General features: G+C 55.8%; 5 protein-coding genes across 5 annotated transcripts; 3 read left to right on the forward strand and 2 right to left on the reverse strand.

Moving 5' to 3' along the window:
- Positions 1-654: 654 nt before the first annotated feature.
- On the forward strand, positions 655-3,206 carry J7T54_008281 (Drebrin-like protein B-like protein; the record flags this gene model as incomplete). Its single annotated transcript, XM_051509048.1, has 3 exons — positions 655-850; positions 903-3,017; positions 3,082-3,206. 3 exons carry the CDS (start codon positions 655-657, stop codon positions 3,204-3,206), a joined length of 2,436 nt encoding a protein of 811 aa, XP_051359919.1.
- A 2,125-nt stretch (positions 3,207-5,331) lies between these two features.
- J7T54_008282 (uncharacterized protein) lies at positions 5,332-6,920 on the forward strand (the record flags this gene model as incomplete). Its single annotated transcript, XM_051509049.1, has 4 exons — positions 5,332-5,809; positions 5,868-6,113; positions 6,163-6,213; positions 6,268-6,920. 4 exons carry the CDS (start codon positions 5,332-5,334, stop codon positions 6,918-6,920), a joined length of 1,428 nt encoding a protein of 475 aa, XP_051359920.1.
- A 654-nt stretch (positions 6,921-7,574) lies between these two features.
- J7T54_008283 (vacuolar ATPase assembly integral membrane protein VMA21) lies at positions 7,575-7,999 on the reverse strand (the record flags this gene model as incomplete). The annotated part of the gene is made up of 3 exons (XM_051509050.1): positions 7,575-7,696; positions 7,750-7,841; positions 7,902-7,999. 3 exons carry the CDS (start codon positions 7,997-7,999, stop codon positions 7,575-7,577), a joined length of 312 nt encoding a protein of 103 aa, XP_051359921.1.
- An 835-nt stretch (positions 8,000-8,834) lies between these two features.
- On the forward strand, positions 8,835-11,905 carry J7T54_008284 (ATP-dependent helicase-like protein; the record flags this gene model as incomplete). The annotated part of the gene is made up of 2 exons (XM_051509051.1): positions 8,835-10,701; positions 10,752-11,905. The coding sequence occupies 2 exons, from the start codon at positions 8,835-8,837 to the stop codon at positions 11,903-11,905; spliced, it is 3,021 nt and encodes a 1,006-aa protein (XP_051359922.1).
- Positions 11,906-13,170: 1,265 nt separating this feature from the next.
- Positions 13,171-13,830, reverse strand: J7T54_008285 (uncharacterized protein; the record flags this gene model as incomplete). Its single annotated transcript, XM_051509052.1, has 1 exon — positions 13,171-13,830. One exon carries the CDS (start codon positions 13,828-13,830, stop codon positions 13,171-13,173), a length of 660 nt encoding a protein of 219 aa, XP_051359923.1.
- Positions 13,831-16,589: the final 2,759 nt, after the last annotated feature.

Below are 16,589 nucleotides of genomic sequence, written 5' to 3' on the forward strand. Positions count from 1 at the left end.
TGCTCGTTGGAAAAGGTGGTGTCGGGGTTGGTCATGAATTTGGCGGGGCAAAATGTTCCCAAAATCGGCACGCGCCACGGTTCGTAGGAAAGCGCACAGGAGGGGTCCTGCCGCATGTCGGATTGGTCTTGCGTCATTTGGACAGCCGAGCTCGCTCTCGCATGGCAAACACCCCGCTATAACGATACATATGCATATAGCGGGTTTACCGGTCAGCTCAGCGGTAGCCCCGCAATTTCTGCCTGATGTCTGGAGAGCAGATTGGTCAACAGGATCACCCAGTCGTACGGACTCGCAGGGCACTGTATGTAGTACGTCAAAGGCAATTGGAAGACGGACCGCCGTACCTCGTTTCGACAGCTCAGCCTCCTTCTCCACGCCTCCAGCTTCGAACATTCTGACGAGCTCTCTACCGTCCTCAACAAACCTTCTGTCCGCATTTTTATTCCGCGACTGAGCTACCGAGAGCTCGGAAAGGACGTTGACCCCGAACCCCGCTCCAGTACCTGTTGCCTGGTAAGCTGCGCCGGTCATCCAAAGCAGCAACGCCACCGCGAAGCCTCAACCAGCTGCCCGACACAGCCCTGAGGATATCCAGACCACGTCGCAGTATTGATTCGTCGCGCGCGGGCCTGTGGTCAAAGCACATCCGCCATGTCGTCCCTCAATACGTCCATCAACGGACCCTCCATCAAGAGCAGCTACGCTGGCGTCGTCAATGGCCCAGCGTTGTCCTCTAGCTCGCCTACATACGCCCAATGGGCACTCTTCACCGTCCAAGCACCTCTTGCGAATGCTTTCCAAGACAACGGAAACAAGGAGAGCGTGCTCAAAGTTCAGGACACTGGCGGTAGGCTCCAGCGACAATAGATTCATGGTGGCCCTAAAACTAACGATCACAGATGGTGAGCTCAGCGAATTGAACGAGGACTTCAGCGAGGGCCGCATGCAGTATGCGTTTGTGAAGGTCAAGGACTCCAACTCTGGTCTTCCCAAATACATCCTCATCGCCTGGTGCGGTGGAGGTGTTCCCGAGCGCACCAAAGGCTACTTCACCAGCCACACGGCTGCTGTCTCCAAGATCCTCCACGGATACCACGTACAGATCACTGCTCGCTCGGACGGTGACCTCGAGCCCGAGTCAATTATGCGGAAAGTGGCGGATGCATCGGGGGCCAAGTACTCAGCCGGCTCCACCAGTGGAGGAGCTTCTGCGCCCGAGCCGCCCCCCGTCAAGACCAAGCCCGTCTTCACCCCGACGACGTCAAGTGCTGCTCGCAACCCTCTCGTGACGGCCCGTTCAAGACGCGACAACAACGTTGACGACGATGGTTGGGGCGCCGATGCGCCACCAGTCACCCGCAGCCAGGTCGAGAAGGTCGAGTCTGCCTACAAGCCCACAAAGGTGAACATGGCTGAGCTCACCAGCAACAAGGACGAGTCGACTCGCTCCAATCCCTCTGCGCGCCAGGATGCGGGTGATGTTGTCAGGGGCGCATATCAGCCTGTTGGCAAAATCGACATTGCCGCTATTCGGGCACAGGCTAAGGAGCAGCCAGACGACAGACCCGCGCCTGTCAAGGGATCGTACGAGCCTGTCGGGAAAGTTGACATTGCTGCTATTAGGGCTAAGGCGCAGCCAAGGCCTCAGGAACCCCAACGTGAAGAGACGCAAGAACAGGATGAGCCTGAGCAGCCGCGCCCAGTTGCCGATCGCGCGTCGGCCTTCTCCCAGCCTGCGACGTCAGAGCGATTGACCTCGCTCCCGAAGCCCAAGGTCGCAAACAAATTTGGAGGAGCATCAAGCTTCACTGGCACAAAGCCCCCTGCGCCTGGTGGCCTAGGATTCGGCGGCCCCGCAGCTCCCGCCCCTCCCCCGGTTGGCGCTGCAAGCCGCACGTTTGCCGATCAGGGCGGCAAGACGCCAGCCCAACTCTGGGCCGAGAAGAAGGCCAAGGAGCGTGGGAGCGACGTTGGCAGCGTGGCGGCGTCGTCGAACCCAGCAGCGGTCGCATCGCAAAACAGCGGAGGCAATGAGTGGAAGAGCGGATACAGCGGTAAGAGCTGGGCTCCCGTCCAGACTTCTGGAAGCTTTGGTCGCCCCGAGGCCGGGGCCATCAGCGCCGATAACACGGGGGAGCCCGAGGCTAGGGAGATTGAGGAGCAACCCACTGCATCCTCTGGCGGCGTTTCCGCCCTCAAGGATCGATTTAAGGATGCGGCGCCCATGGGTGTCGGTGCGGCGCCTTCAATCCCTCGTCGCGAGACAGAGCCTGAACCGGAGCCGGAGAGCGAGCCAACCCCCCCTCCTGTGCCGGACACCTCGAGACCTTCTGGAGGGTTCGCCCTACCTGGGCTGCCAGCACGTCCGTCTCACGCTGAAGAGGAAGAAAGAGAGGCCGATGACGCCGACTACCGCGAGGAGCCGCGCGATGCCTCACCCCCGCGTGTGGCGATTCCCGTCAGCCGGGGTCCTCAGACATTGGATGAGCCCGAAGACGCACGATCACCTCCTCCTGTCGCCCCCAGCCAGATTGAAGTCCCCAAGGAGAAGGATCTGTCCGATGAGAGGGAACAGGAAGAGCAGTCGCGCGGTGCGGCCGAGGCAGTTGCGCAGCAGAACTTTGAGCGTGATGAGATTGACACCGCGCAGGCCGACCAGGGCGGTCACCGGGCCGTTGTTCAATACGACTACGAGAAAGCTGAGGACAACGAGATTGAGCTGATCGAGGGTGAATATGTCACGGATATCGACATGATCGATGAGGGTTGGTGGATGGGCACCAACGCAAAAGGGCAGCGTGGTCTGTTCCCCTGCAACTACGTCGATCTGGTCAAGGAAGGGGATGCCCCCCCACCTCCCGCTCCGGCGCCTGTCGCTCGTGAGCCCTCGCCTCCGCGGCCGGCTGCGGCAGCGAACCCGGTGCCACCACCACCTGCCCCTGCTGCTGCCGCCCGGCCCAGTGCTGGGCCTACCGCCACGGCGATTTACGACTACGAGGCAGGAGAAGACAATGGTAGGTGGTTACCTGGCTTAGCTTGGCTTGACTTGGATCGATGCAGTGCTGACACCCATGACAGAAATCAGCTTCCCTGAAGACGCGAAGATCACCAACATTGAGTTCCCCGACGAGGACTGGTGGGCTGGTGAGTACAAAGGCAAGAAGGGGCTGTTCCCCGCGAATTATGTGGAGCTCGACAAGTAAGGCTGCCGTGCTTGGGTGAGAAAGGAGGAGGCGGTCAATGAGGACTGATTGATTGCCCGTGTCAATGATAGCAATGGCAATGAGGTTAGGATAGGCTAATTTGACTGATTGAGCCATGCACGATCCCGTGGGGGCTGAAACAACGTTTTCTCGCTCGACGCTATCTAGGCAGTTCGTACGGAGTATGGATACAGCCAGAGCAAAACAACTTGTTATTGAAGACGCAGTGACGGCCCTTCATTATTATATCGTGGCCCCGACGACGTACATGTGCGTACATAGTACGTTCACTACTTGGTAGAGGCCCACCTCACGAAGCACTGGCAGCCGCTGGCCCGCTGCCGGCGGATCGTGCCCGTCATCGTGACGACGGAAGTGGCAGAGTGGGGATGGTGACATGGCCCCAGCCACCCGAAACGCGTGCGCCAACGGTTGACGCTCTGCTCTGCCCAGGGACGCTGGTCATCGCCAAGGGCCAAGGCGCATCTGCGGAAGAAGCAAGTAAGGTAGGTAGGTGCCTTGGGGAACTGGACGAGGATTAACTTTCGGAAGCGCGATCGTCCCCGACCATCCATCATTAAGGTAGCGCGAAGCGAATTGGTAACAAAAAAAACAAGCTTTCATACTTTCGCTGGCGTTGAGGCACGAGGGAAAAAACCTGCCACGACAGTGTTTTACTACGTAGTTCCTGTGAAACAACCTCCCTCTGCTCGAATCATGCATTGGCCCATTGAGGCGCCGTTGCCAGGGCCACCGTCTACGGGAGAGACAACGACCAGGGCTATCCGGTGACAAGTTTGGGGATTGGGTCATTGGGAGGATAAAGATGCGACTTTTCCATCGTTGATCCTGATTATGCTGCAGCATTCTCTGGGCTAGCGCTGGAATGCCAAGGCCCTCAGGGCGCTATGCTCCTGGGCAGTCGCCGCCGGTGGCCCGTGGAGATAGGCACGCACCTGCGGGCTTTTTGTGTCCGGCTCTTAAGCAACGCCTCGTAAGACCCGCCGCTGCTGCTTGCGTTGTAGAGACGTGCGTACTGGATGGATCACTGATCGGAGAGGACCTGGACGGGGCTGTACTGAACTGGACGCTGGTGGTGTGTGGTCGGTCGATTGGAGTTCAAAATGTATGCGGCTGCCACGCTGGATACGAGAAAGGCTAACGGCCAGCAGCGCTCACCATTGGGCGCAGCATGTGGCTATGTCGTCGACTGGAGTGGTGATGGTCCTGGCCTGATCATCGCACCACAGACGCCCAGTCCGGCTTCCGTGCTGCAGCATGCAGGCCAGGCCATTGACAACTGCAGAAATACGTCCAGTCCTTCTTTGAAAGTCTACCGGACTGTGATAGCCATTGTAATGCCGTCATCTCCGGGCCATGCATTCGTCCACACCCACCTGGGTTGTCATTACTTGTAGCTCTAGCTCTTCTGCGTGGTACCTCATCACAGTATCTCGGTGTGTAGGTACCTTGCCTGAGGTACCTGCCTTCCCGCTATCAGAATGCCTGGCTCGGATTGATTTGCTGTGTTGCAGCCTGAGAAGGTGATGAGAACGGCCAACCAGCACTTGACTGGACGTTCCCGCAAACCTTTCTTTCTTCCCATCCGTCTCGTCAGATCTTGGCTCTTACACACAACTTTTCCCCTCAAGGAACCCACAGCCATTGCATTGCGACGTTGCTGCTCGATCTCGTTGCCGTTCTTTGTTCGCATTTTCTCGCATCGCTCCATGCGTCCGTGCATCGTCTTACAGCTCGATCGGTGCTTGCCATAATAAACGACCAGGTCCCTGGCCTGCCAGCGTTCTATTCCTTAGTACGGATACCAAGAGAAGCCCCGGCTCGACGACCCTGGCCGACTGGATCTTGGATTTGCACCCTTAGCTCATTTAGCAGCTCATCTCCACGCATTAGTATTACGAACCCAGGTTGCCTGCTGGGACCTACTCCAGTCTTCTCTCACGATACAAAGACCGCCCAGCCCAAACGTGTGGGCTCGGCGCAAAACGCAGACCCATCGCCAGGCGAACAGCGCAGACAGCTGCGGCATCCCTGTCCGGCCCCATGCTCCATCGAGTCGATCCAATTCAATAAAACCAACAGCTAGCCCAAGCCGCCCGTCACAATGGACAGTCAACAGCAAGCTTCGTTTCAGCACTCCACGCAGCTCGACGACCAGCAGCCGTCGCAGTCACAGCAGCAGCATCACTCGCAGCAATATTCTCAACACGACCTGCCGCCGCCTCCACCCCCGACCCATCAGCAATATCAGCAGGCCCAGTCCTATCCTTATCAGCAGCGTCGCTCGTCGCAAGTCTACCAACAGCAGCACTATCAGCAGGCATCGATATCGTCATCCAGCGCACCATCTGCCTCGTCGCAACCATCCCATCAACAACAACCGGAGCTTCAACGCCCGCCCCCATCAGCTCATTCACAGTCAAAATCGCGAAAATTTAGCTTTCATTCCGACAAGGATAAGGATAAGAGTCACAAGCGAGGAAACAGTAAGACTGAAAACAACGAGACTCACACTGAGAAGGAGGCAAGGCGGTTGCACAGCAAAGCCGATCCAACTCTAGCCATGAGCGAAGCCGAGCCCTGTACGTACCGCTTTTGACTGCCCAAGCGACTCATTTACTTACTAAAACATTCCAATAGCCATGGAGGCTGCCCAGACACACTCGTCACTCGCGCCGTTGCGATCTATGCAGCATAAGGACGCATATGGCAACATGATAGGTACTTTGACCTCCACTCGCTTCAAGGACACTACTAATGCCGTCGTAGAGGAGCCCGATCACTCGAACCCAACCAGGCATCGCTGGGAAAGGCCCCTCGAAACCATCCGCAGCTTCAACGATGCCGTTGAAGGCGGCTACAAGCGCAGGTCCATGATGCGAACGGGTAAGTCCCCATGTCTCACTTGACCAGACAACCGACTGACAAGAAACAGACACGGAACTCTCCAGCAATTGGAGTCGCAGAAACAGCCATCACCCGGGAGGTGAGACATTCCCGCCCCCACCACGAGTTTCTGTGGATGCTTACAATCTCCCAGCCGCGCAGCCGCGAAGCCGCCCTGATAGTTTCTACGGCAGCCGCCCTGTATCATTCCGGCCAGAGAGCACACAATTCAGCCTGCACCAAGCGCCAGCACAGCGTGCTGGCAGCATGTATGGCATGGACAGGTTCCAGCAGGAGGGTCACCATAGCTACGGAGGCCACCCCGGCCGCCAGCGTGCCCCGCGGATGCATAGTGAGCCTCAGTACGCGCACCATGGCGGGCCTGGACGTGTACCAAGCGGTTACCACCTGTCTCATCAAGACCGATCGTACGAGACCGTCACCTCGGCGGCCGAGGGCAGCAGGCATTCGGACCAAGTTGGCTATCAGACCGACCCGACTAGTAGCGACAACAGCTCGATCGAACGCCGGTCCCCTGCCCGGCGCCCAGAGCCTTATAACGACTACGGGATCGGTTTCAACCAACCTCAGCAGCCACAATACAACCTGGCCCTGAACCAAAACCATGGAAACCCGCAGCAGCCGCCGCGACCCCCACCTCACGGCGTACAGAGCCAGCCTGCCGTACCGCGTAAGAGCGTGCCGACGGTTCTGCAGCGTCAGCCCACCCAGCAATCGACAAAGACCGCGGGCGGCGACAAGCGCAAGAGTTGGTTCACGCGGAAGTTTAGCAGCAAAAAGGAGTGAAATGCCGAGGACCATTGGTTTGATGAGACATGTTTGTCCCGGTAATGCACACGGATCTTGCTTTTTATGGAATACCCCCATACCCTTATGCGTCCGCTGCGGTGAGCACGAGTAGGTTGTCGGCTTGGAACGAACCAATTGTGCGCGGGCGATTCCGGCGAGATGGGAGGGACTTGTCGGGGCACAGCGACTGAATGCACGCGAGCGATAATCACGGAATTGGAGGGAAAGATTACGGTCAGAGACGCTACCACGAGACTTGCGGAGGGGTGGAACGACGTTTGACAGAGACACGCACACGGAGTCTTGTACGAGGCGTTGGGGGTTTTAGCCGTCAGTGACTTGTGATAATAGAAGGATATTCACGTCGGCGAGCGCCGGCCTGTCTGTCAAGGATACTACCAAGGTATAGGCTGCTGCCTGTATCTTGTGGACGCAGGAACTGTAATGAAGCCTCTATGCGGCTAGCCACACACACACATACACACATACACACATACATACGACTTTGGATCGCCGAGCGATTCTTTTTTCCTACTGTCGAGGAGCTCTCTATAAAGGTACGACGAAAGAATAAATCACTGCATGCATGACGAGCGTGCTTTGAACAAACGGTATTGCATTGTTGACTAGCGCACACGTGAGAATTGGTGTTCACTTGTCCTTTTTCGTTTCCATTCTATCCGATTGATCCTCGTTCATAGCGACGATAATGTACCATATCAGGACCACGTTGGCCAGAACCGCAGCCAATCCTCCCGCGTACGACGCGTTGCCTGACCAGTCAGTCCAGCCATCCCAGGCTCCGTGATATTTCAAGTCGACTTACCGTTGAACACGGTATTGACAGTAGCAAAGTAGGACCCAATGGGCAGAACAACCATGGCCAGCGTGAAGCCGAGTAGTTTGTAGATCACGTCCCTGTTGTCCACAGTATCAGCACGTTGTTGGGTCTCCGACAGGTTTGGGGGTCAGATATACTTGGGAACTGCCGGCGCAATGTCGGACTTTTCCTCTGGGCCATTGTCATCCTTTTCGAGCACGGTCCGCTCCGAGTTGGCGATGCGGCGGGTGGCCATTGTGTGTGTGTTGGTATATGTGGGTGTGTGGGTGTGTAGGTGGTAGATGTCCAGGTGGTCATAGAGCAGTGCAGGATGTATCCGCAGATCAAGCAGTACCTGACTTATGAACAATCTCAACTGCAGCCGTACGTTGGAGATCCGAAAGCCTGATAATTACGCTTGTATGATCTTGCGCTGAGGAGATGCGGTTGATGATGGCTCGAGGCCTGAGGGCGTGTCTGGCTGTGACGTGCAATAGCGGCAACCACTTTAGGAGCCACGTGACTTCGTGTCCTCACCTTGCAACGTCGGTTTGTAATACGTTCGTGGTACTTATGATTGCAGAAAATGCAAGCGATTCTGGATTTTTCATTCGATAAATTTTAAAGGAAATTTCCTTTTCAATTGTCTATTCTGGGCATCACTAGGCGAGGCTGGGCTTTGTTGATGCCCGCCTTTGTCTATCGCTCTTGCTGCTTCCCTTCCATGGCATTAAGAGGCAGGCGGGGGCCGGCGCGCGGAACGCGTCTTGCCACAGGCGCCAGTGAGATCGACCAACTGACTGCATTGACTTTTTGGCGCTTCCCACTCGCGCATGCGAACTACTCCCTACCAATCCACGACGATCCAACCAACACTCGAACCTGAGCAGACTCTCACTCCAGGCTTGGTTGCGCAGATGAGCTGACATTCTCTTCACCGTGCTTTTTTCGCTCGTCATTGCGTGCTTTTCGGATTCGATCATCCATTGTTGCGTTTTGATCTGCATTTTCTTCTCTGTCCTCGACCTTCCGCCCTGACGACATAACCCACCCACAATCTCGTGCTCGAGGCTACTGCCTGTTGGAACACGATGGGATCCCTCCCCAAGTTGACATTTGTCAAATCGAACCCTATACAAATCGACGACGAGGACGAGCTGGCTGTGGCTGACACCATTCCCTGCTCACCGGGCGCTGTCCTCCGCTGCGATGACCATACAACACAGCCAACGCAGGTTCTCCAGCGACCAACTCTCGAGCCCTCTTCTCCTTCGAGCATAGTTGAAGTGCCGGCCTCTTCGCCCTTTCAGCAGCCGCCGAAACGACCAAGCAGCTTTTTCTCGCGGATGGCACCGGCTGGCACGAGGTTCCAAGCACCGACCCAGAACACCAACACGACCAACAAGCGTCCGGCAGACCCCATAGACTTGATTTCCGAGGACGAGTATGAAGATGACGATCTGCCCCCTCTATCGGACATTCAACCTACCAATTTCAAGGCACATATTTCGTCCTTTGCATACGACTCCGGCGACGATAGGCGACCGGCCACGGGCAAGGCGCTTGCCATGAAAAACAAGCTGCGTAAAATATTTGACGTCTATGGGGATCGGTACGCCGTCGGGACTGTGAAAGAGTCGCTGACGGCCTGCGATGGTGATGTAGAGGGGGCGATAGAGTGGCTCGCCAAGTACGGACGGAATCACTCTACCAATGCACAGGCGAGTAAGCCTGGGAGGAGACTGGTTAACAAGGCTGCTTTGAACGCCGGGCGACCGACGCCGTCGTCCTCAAGAGGAACGACGCCGCAGCAACAACAGCAGCCCCCGCCCAAGAAGAGGAGACTAATGCAGGGCCGCAGGAATCCAACGCCCTCGCCGCGGAAGCCTTCCCCGCAGAGGCTCACGCCGGGTGAACACCCTTCTAGTGACGATCCCTTGGTTGTCGACCTCGTTGATAATGACGAAGGGGACGCTTTCCAGGGCGAGAGATCGCCCACGCCCGATGAGAGTATCACCACTAGGATTCTCAACTATATCAACACAAGCGCACAGAACGAGATCGCGGCGATTACGGGAATCAAGGAGGTTGATCTTGCACCTGTGATTGAGAAACGACCTTTCGACAATGTTCGTCAAGCCAAGAAGGTCCAAGCACCTCAGAAGCCCAACGCGAGGAAGAAGTCTCGGATCCCTATTGGCGAGACGATTGTTGAGAAAATCGAGGCTTTCCTGCAGGCTGCGGAAGCCATTGACAAGGTCGTGGCGGCTTGTGAGGTCAAGGCTGCCACAGTCAAGGAGGCTGTCGATGCATGGGACATTAACAGTTTCGGCTATGACAAGCGTAGCACGCGCAGCACACCGGAACTACCGCCGACGCCATCCAGTCTGTCAAGCCTGGTCCGTCCGCCGATTCCCAAGCAACCGGAGTACATGGATGGACACTGTTCGATGAAGCCTTTCCAGCTGTTTGGGTTGAACTGGATGGCTCTGTTGCATAAGCTGAACACAGGTTGTATCCTCGCTGATGAGATGGGCTTGGGCAAAACCTGTCAGGTCATCTCGTTCATCAGCCATCTGGTGGAAGATTGGGAGGACAAGCCGCAAGGCGCGGCGAGTGTGTGCCCCTGGCCCAACCTGGTTGTCGTCCCTCCGAGTACTTACAACAACTGGCTGGCCGAGTTCGAGAAATTCGCCCCCGACCTGTCCGTCATTGGCTATCGTGGCTCGCAAGCAGAGCGTGCTGAGATTGCAGAAGATGTCCGAGACTCACCTGAGGACTACCACGTTGTGCTCGCGACCTATTCGCAGATCAACAACGAGATGGACATTGAGTCGCTCAATAGAATTGGGATGCATGCAGCCATCTACGACGAGGGCCACAAAATGAAGAATCCGGAGACGAAAATCTACAAGGACCTCTTGCGGGTGCAGGCGGATTGGAAGATGTTGCTCACAGGTATGTTTACCGACCAGGTTGCACTGATTCATGCTAATTAATCTCTCCAGGCACGCCTGTCCAGAACAACCTGTTGGAGATGACTTCGCTCCTCAATTTTATCAATCCTCAGATCTTCAAGGGTTGCATGGAGCATATTAAGTACATCTTCAGCCAAAAGGTCACGATACGCGACATCACCAATGGTGCCTTTTTGTACAGCGAGCGCGTCAAGCGTGCGCGCACCATCCTGGAACCCTTCATCTTACAACGGCGCAAAGATCAGGTTCTCTCCGACATGCCTGCCAAAGTCAACACGGTCACGCTTTGTGACATGACCGAATCCCAAAAGTCCGTTTACGACGGCTACGAAGCAATCTTCCGCCAGGAGCCGTCACAACGTAAGATCAAGGGCGGTCGAGGCAACGACATGAACAACTGCTGGATGCAGCTGCGCAAAGCAGCAATCCACCCCCTGCTGTTCCGCAAGCACTTCACAGACGCCAAAGTGGAAAAGATGGGACGGGTATTGTTCGATACTGTCGATCAGTCCGAACTACGGCAGCCAAACCTTGGCCATCTGATCCAAGAACTCAAGAATCAGTCTGACTTTGAACTACACCTGTGGTGCCGAGACTACCCTCGGCTGATCAAGAAGTATGACTACCCACCAGAGGTCGAGTTGGACAGTGGTAAGACCCGCAAGCTGCTTGAGCTTATCGACCAGTACCAGCAGAATGGCGATCGAGTGCTCGTCTTTAGCAAATTCTCGCGAGTGATCCAGATGCTTTGCGAGACGCTGGCAATGAAGGGCATCGATCATCGCGTGCTGGATGGGTCTACCAATGTCGGCGAGCGGCAAGCGATGATTGATGAGTACAACTCGAATCCAGAGATCCCCGTCTTCCTCCTCACTACTGGTGCCGGCGGTACCGGCATCAACCTGACGTCGGCCAATAAGGTGGTCATCTTTGACCAATCCGACAACCCCCAGGACGACATCCAAGCCGAGAACAGAGCGCACCGTCTTGGACAGAAAAGAGACGTGGAGATCATCCGGCTCATTGCGCGTGGGACTATAGAGGAGCTCATCCACAAAGCCTGCCAGAAGAAGATCGAGCTGGCGAACAAGGTGACAGGCGCCGTGGAGGACCAGACGGACGCCGAAGCGGCCAAGAACATGGAGCAAGAGGTACGCCGGATGATGGAGCTGACACCACCATAGAGCGGTGGCCGAGCGTCATGAGGCGCGACACGATATACAGTTGAGTTTGTTTAGACGTTTCACAGCCAGAGAAAAAGAGACAGGCACATTGAGCGGTCATCTTAGAGTGTTGGCGTTTTTGTTGAAGTAGCATGGCTTGTATTACGGATTGGCTCTTGGCTTCAATTTGATTTGAAGAGTGGGCGATTATCAGAACTGGCAGGGCACGAGACCCATCATGATCAGCAGGAGGACGGATTGACGACGACTCTGGATCATTATACAATACAATACACATAGATGAGAGTCTAGAGGTAGCTTTAGTGTTGGCAGTCATTGTCACAATGCATTGTTAGAATTGCCGCCCAGACCTCCGCAGCAGACGCACCATAAACCTCTGCCTGGCCTTGTTCACGTTGACTCCGCCACTCGCTGACTATCGATTCTTATTCTCCCTTTTCTTGTTTCCAACTCGTGCTCCAGTCGTCCGTCCGTCCCTCGGCCAATATTTCTGACTCGTGTCTCCGACTCCCTCCTCAAAGTGCCCTAGCCGTTGAACAGGACTCGCACGCCAGGCGCTCTAATTAGATCGACGAACGGAGAACCGAAGCGAGCGATGGGGCTCGGGAAATTGCCCTCCCTCCAACTCCAACAAGAGCTGTTGGTTGATCTGGCGCGCGAGGGGACAGAGAGCCTGACACTTGGGAACCGGGACGAACCTACCGCATGTGGGCCCGCTACGTGCCAATCTTAGGGGTCTCACAGACTTTAGGGGTTTTTCTGGGCGAAATTTATCCACATGAGGCCTCGCCTAGCTGCAGCCAGCGAGCCGGCCACCTGTTTATTTTTATTTTTTTCTCTTCCAATGGAGGTAGTGCACCATGTCTTCAGGGTCTGGCTGGATCCCCTGCGACCAGATGCGCCAGCTACTCACGGCGAAAAAAAGGACGCCGTCGCTTGTGGCGGATCTGTGTTTTCTGACTGGTGAAGAGCTGAGATGCTGGTCACTTGCAGCTCAGCGTGCATACGGTACAGATCATGGGTACTCATTCAACATGGGGCAGATCAATGTCGTGCGGCGTGTGTATGTGAGTGAGATGCATGTCTCGCTCTCCAGCATTAAATTTTTGCTATCTTCAGTTCGCCGTGCATACCATGCAGGCAGGCACGCAAGCACGCAAGGCTATGTAATGTGTCAAATCAATGTAATTGGTATCACCAATGAGGCTTCCTTTTCCCTCTTGCCAAAAACGCCATTCTTCGCTCCCCAGTGGTTCCCTTCTCGTTCAGGTGACAGTCTTGACCTTGACACTCTTCATGTCCGCCCGGTTCTTGGTGACGCGCACGCACCCTGTGCTTATGATTGTGTCTTGTCTCCACTTGCGATCCTGGGGTTTCCCGTCGCGATATCGTGGTAATCTCGAAGCCGATGTGCGAATGTTATTGAGGACAAGCTCCATGAGGGGGCTGTGTTGCGGAGCTTGTCGCTGCGGTGGTGTTGCTGGCTCATCTTGTTCTTGGTCTTGGGACTGCTCCGATTCTAGAGACGCCATCTTCTCCACATCGTCCTCCATAATCTGGTCATCCTCGGCGGGAGGCGCCAGGGCACGCTGGTAGGCGTCCGGGCTGATCCCCCACGGGATGCCGTCCGCTGGCGCAGCATCTCTACTCATGGGGGTCTCAAAGTCTCTTCTGCTCCTCTTCCCCTTTGCTTGGCCGTCTTCGCATCTTTGAAGGCGCGCGCTTCGGCGCAGGCGCATCTTCCTCTCCAAGCTTGCGGGGGGCGACAGGGGTTGCCGACTCGATGTGGTGGGCAGCGACAGCGAGAAGAATGGCAGCTGCGAGTGTGAGTCGCGAGTCGAGCCAGTAATGGCCTGTAGTGCGCGCGAGGCAGCGAGAAGCGAATTTGTCGCGGAGCGCGGGACGGCTGAAGCGTCGTTGTGCATGGTGGCTGGGATTGTTGTTGTGGTTGTTGTTGGGCGCGCGCAGAATGGAGAAGACAGCGCAGGCTGGAATGGTGGCGAGAGAAGCATAATCACAGTTGTTTCTTCTTTTCCTTTCAAATTCTCTGCTGTCTTCTGTCGAACAAGTCGCGTGGCAGGAGATGGTTGTTTATAGTCGGAGCTGGGTGCGGGTGGTTGGTGTCGCTCGCAGACGAAAGAGTGGTTGCGACGAGAGTCCTTTGCGGCGCAACGACCACGATGTGGCAGCGTTTTTGGTTTTCGAGTTAAAATCGAGTTCAATGGATTCGCAAGTAGCCAAGGTGTCGTGGAGGCAGCGTGCGATGCCGTAAAAGATATGGTGTGGTGTTTGCGACGTGGTTGAAGCAGGTTTGCGATATTTGTTGCTTGCTGGTTTGCAAGGGCTAGGAAGACAGGCTGGGGGAGGAGGGCGACGCAGCGCATTAAAGGCGGGCGGTTGCTGTGCGGCGGGCCAGTCTTTTGCCTGCTGGGCAGCCGGGTGCAGTTAGTTGAGAGTTGAGACACAAGGTGCGGGTGGGTCCCGTGGCTGCCCATTTACACCCCTGTCAGGTACCCGCACGCACCACCAAAACACACGCGTTGCTACAGGTACCTACCCTACCTCGTGGGCCCTGAACCCTTCCTTCCCTTCTGCTTTCAGTCACTGCGTCGGGTCACTCACAACCATCTCAGTCCGTCTTCGTACGTACGTCACCAACCAGCTGGCTGTCTGCCCCCCATCTGGAGATGAGTGTTCGCGATGAGACCGGCTGTCTTGGACGGGAACACCCACCAGACCCGCGCTTGATGCCGCCCTTTTGTTCTGTTTGCGGGCGGTGCGCTTGTTTCGAGTCTCGACGACAGCCATCCATCATCTCGGTCTGTCTAGGCTGGTCTTTTCAGGGAGGACAAGCGTGCAGCATAAACGGTCGGATGGATGCACACACGGACACAGACTCTGTGACCCCCTCGCAGTAGGTAGCTATTTTCGTGGCTCCATCGTCTCACGGACCTTCGAGGCTTCGACTCTCTCGACGCTGCTCGAGTACAGCCTTAGTCCCACCCATCCATCCCATCCATCGCAGGTGCCTCGAGACAAAAGGCTCCCTTGCCAGAGGTCGCACTCACGCTCACCTAACAGCCAAGAGCCGACTACACAGCCAGCGTGACCTTCCCTTTGCTCGTGGCTTGGGTCGACAAATATGACTCGTTTAGACCGCTTGCTGCGCTGGCTAAGTATATTCGTCGTCTACCTCGACCGACTCTTACTACCCCTCTCAAGCGCAGCAGGTGCACCCAAGCACGCATGCATGCCGGGTGTCAACCCGAAAATCTGCTCTGCCTGATCACCGCCCAATTGACGAAACAGAGGCCCAAAATGTCAGGAAGGATGTGTTCATCGCCTGTATGCACGTCATCGCATAACGTTCTCCGTGTTGCAGACTCATTTCATCTCGATTAATAGAGCAACCACCTTCATCCCTCGTGATCTGACGTCGTCGGGAGACGCGTCGCGACGCGTCTCTTGCGCGACTTCAATAGACTTGGCGGAGCTTGTCGACCAATGGATGCCTGATAAAATATGGGACTCTCACTACAGAAGGGATCTTCCTTCGCAAATGTTTCAAGTCATTCCACGATCGAAATGTGCTGTGCACATCGACAATCTTATCGTTCTGATCCATTGCTGGCGATTGATGAGGGTGTACTCCGTACGTATGGACTGGCTGATGTCATATTATTTTGCAAAGAGAAGAGACCGGCACATTAATTCAGTTTGCCGATCATCCTCAGTCGTCATCGAGGTGCCGATGGCTCTCCCAAGGAAATGATGCTCTTGTTCACGAGCATCCTATCTAGACGGACATGAAGATCTACACAGCTCCAGATCTCTACCGGCTGCCCTTTGCAAGGCGAGACAGTGAGATCCCTTGCCTTGAAGCAGGTCAGCGCCGCCACTATTTGCGCTAACGTCTCTCGAATCTCCATTCATACTGGGGAGAGAGCCACATCTATGACAGCCTGATCCGAGAGATTGACGCATGCTGACACCACGCTATCGACGGCTACAGTGTGGCTGATCAAATGGTGTCCGCCCTTCTTTATCTGTCTGATTCCCGTTCCCCATCCCGCACGTGTTTGTTCAAGGGGAGCCGACCCACCCTGCATGCATGGAGTCCTCCCGTCGGCATCAGGTTGACGTTTGGCACTTTAGACCCTGGTCAAGACCAAGCATTTTGATGATGCAGCAATAAGTTGCGATAAGAATGGTCAGCCGAAAGGATAGGACATTGGCACAATGATAATCTGCGTGGCCACAAAAACATGATGTAGTCAGACACAACTCTCGGGCCAAGCGCAGTGATCGATCCGTAGCTTCATCATTACGTCCCGGCTATATACCAACGGGTTGGTTCCCCATCCGCATCCACCCGGCCAGACATCTAGAATCCGTACGAGAAGAACAAAAGCCAATCTCGGCTACACAGTGTGCCAGTCTCCCAACGCCAGTCTGTCGCACAAGATGAGGGGGCCGGAGAATACGGAGCGTCCACCCTCCACTATTGCCTTCCAGTGTCCGCCCCCCTGCTCGCGCTGCTGCTTCGACACAATAGTAAAGAACAAACAATCCAAAGTAACAAAATGTAGAAATGCAGGGCAACCGCATGCCCACAAAACAACGGCGACAAAGTCTCGACGCAGGACGAAACTCCGAAAGAGAGCCATCGTGTCCACCGCAACCA

Source organism: Emericellopsis cladophorae, assembly GCF_022114955.1.
Source record: "Emericellopsis cladophorae strain MUM 19.33 chromosome Unknown NODE_53_length_152837_cov_119_966064, whole genome shotgun sequence".
In the NCBI taxonomy this organism is placed as follows: Eukaryota; Fungi; Ascomycota; class Sordariomycetes; order Hypocreales; family Bionectriaceae; genus Emericellopsis; species Emericellopsis cladophorae.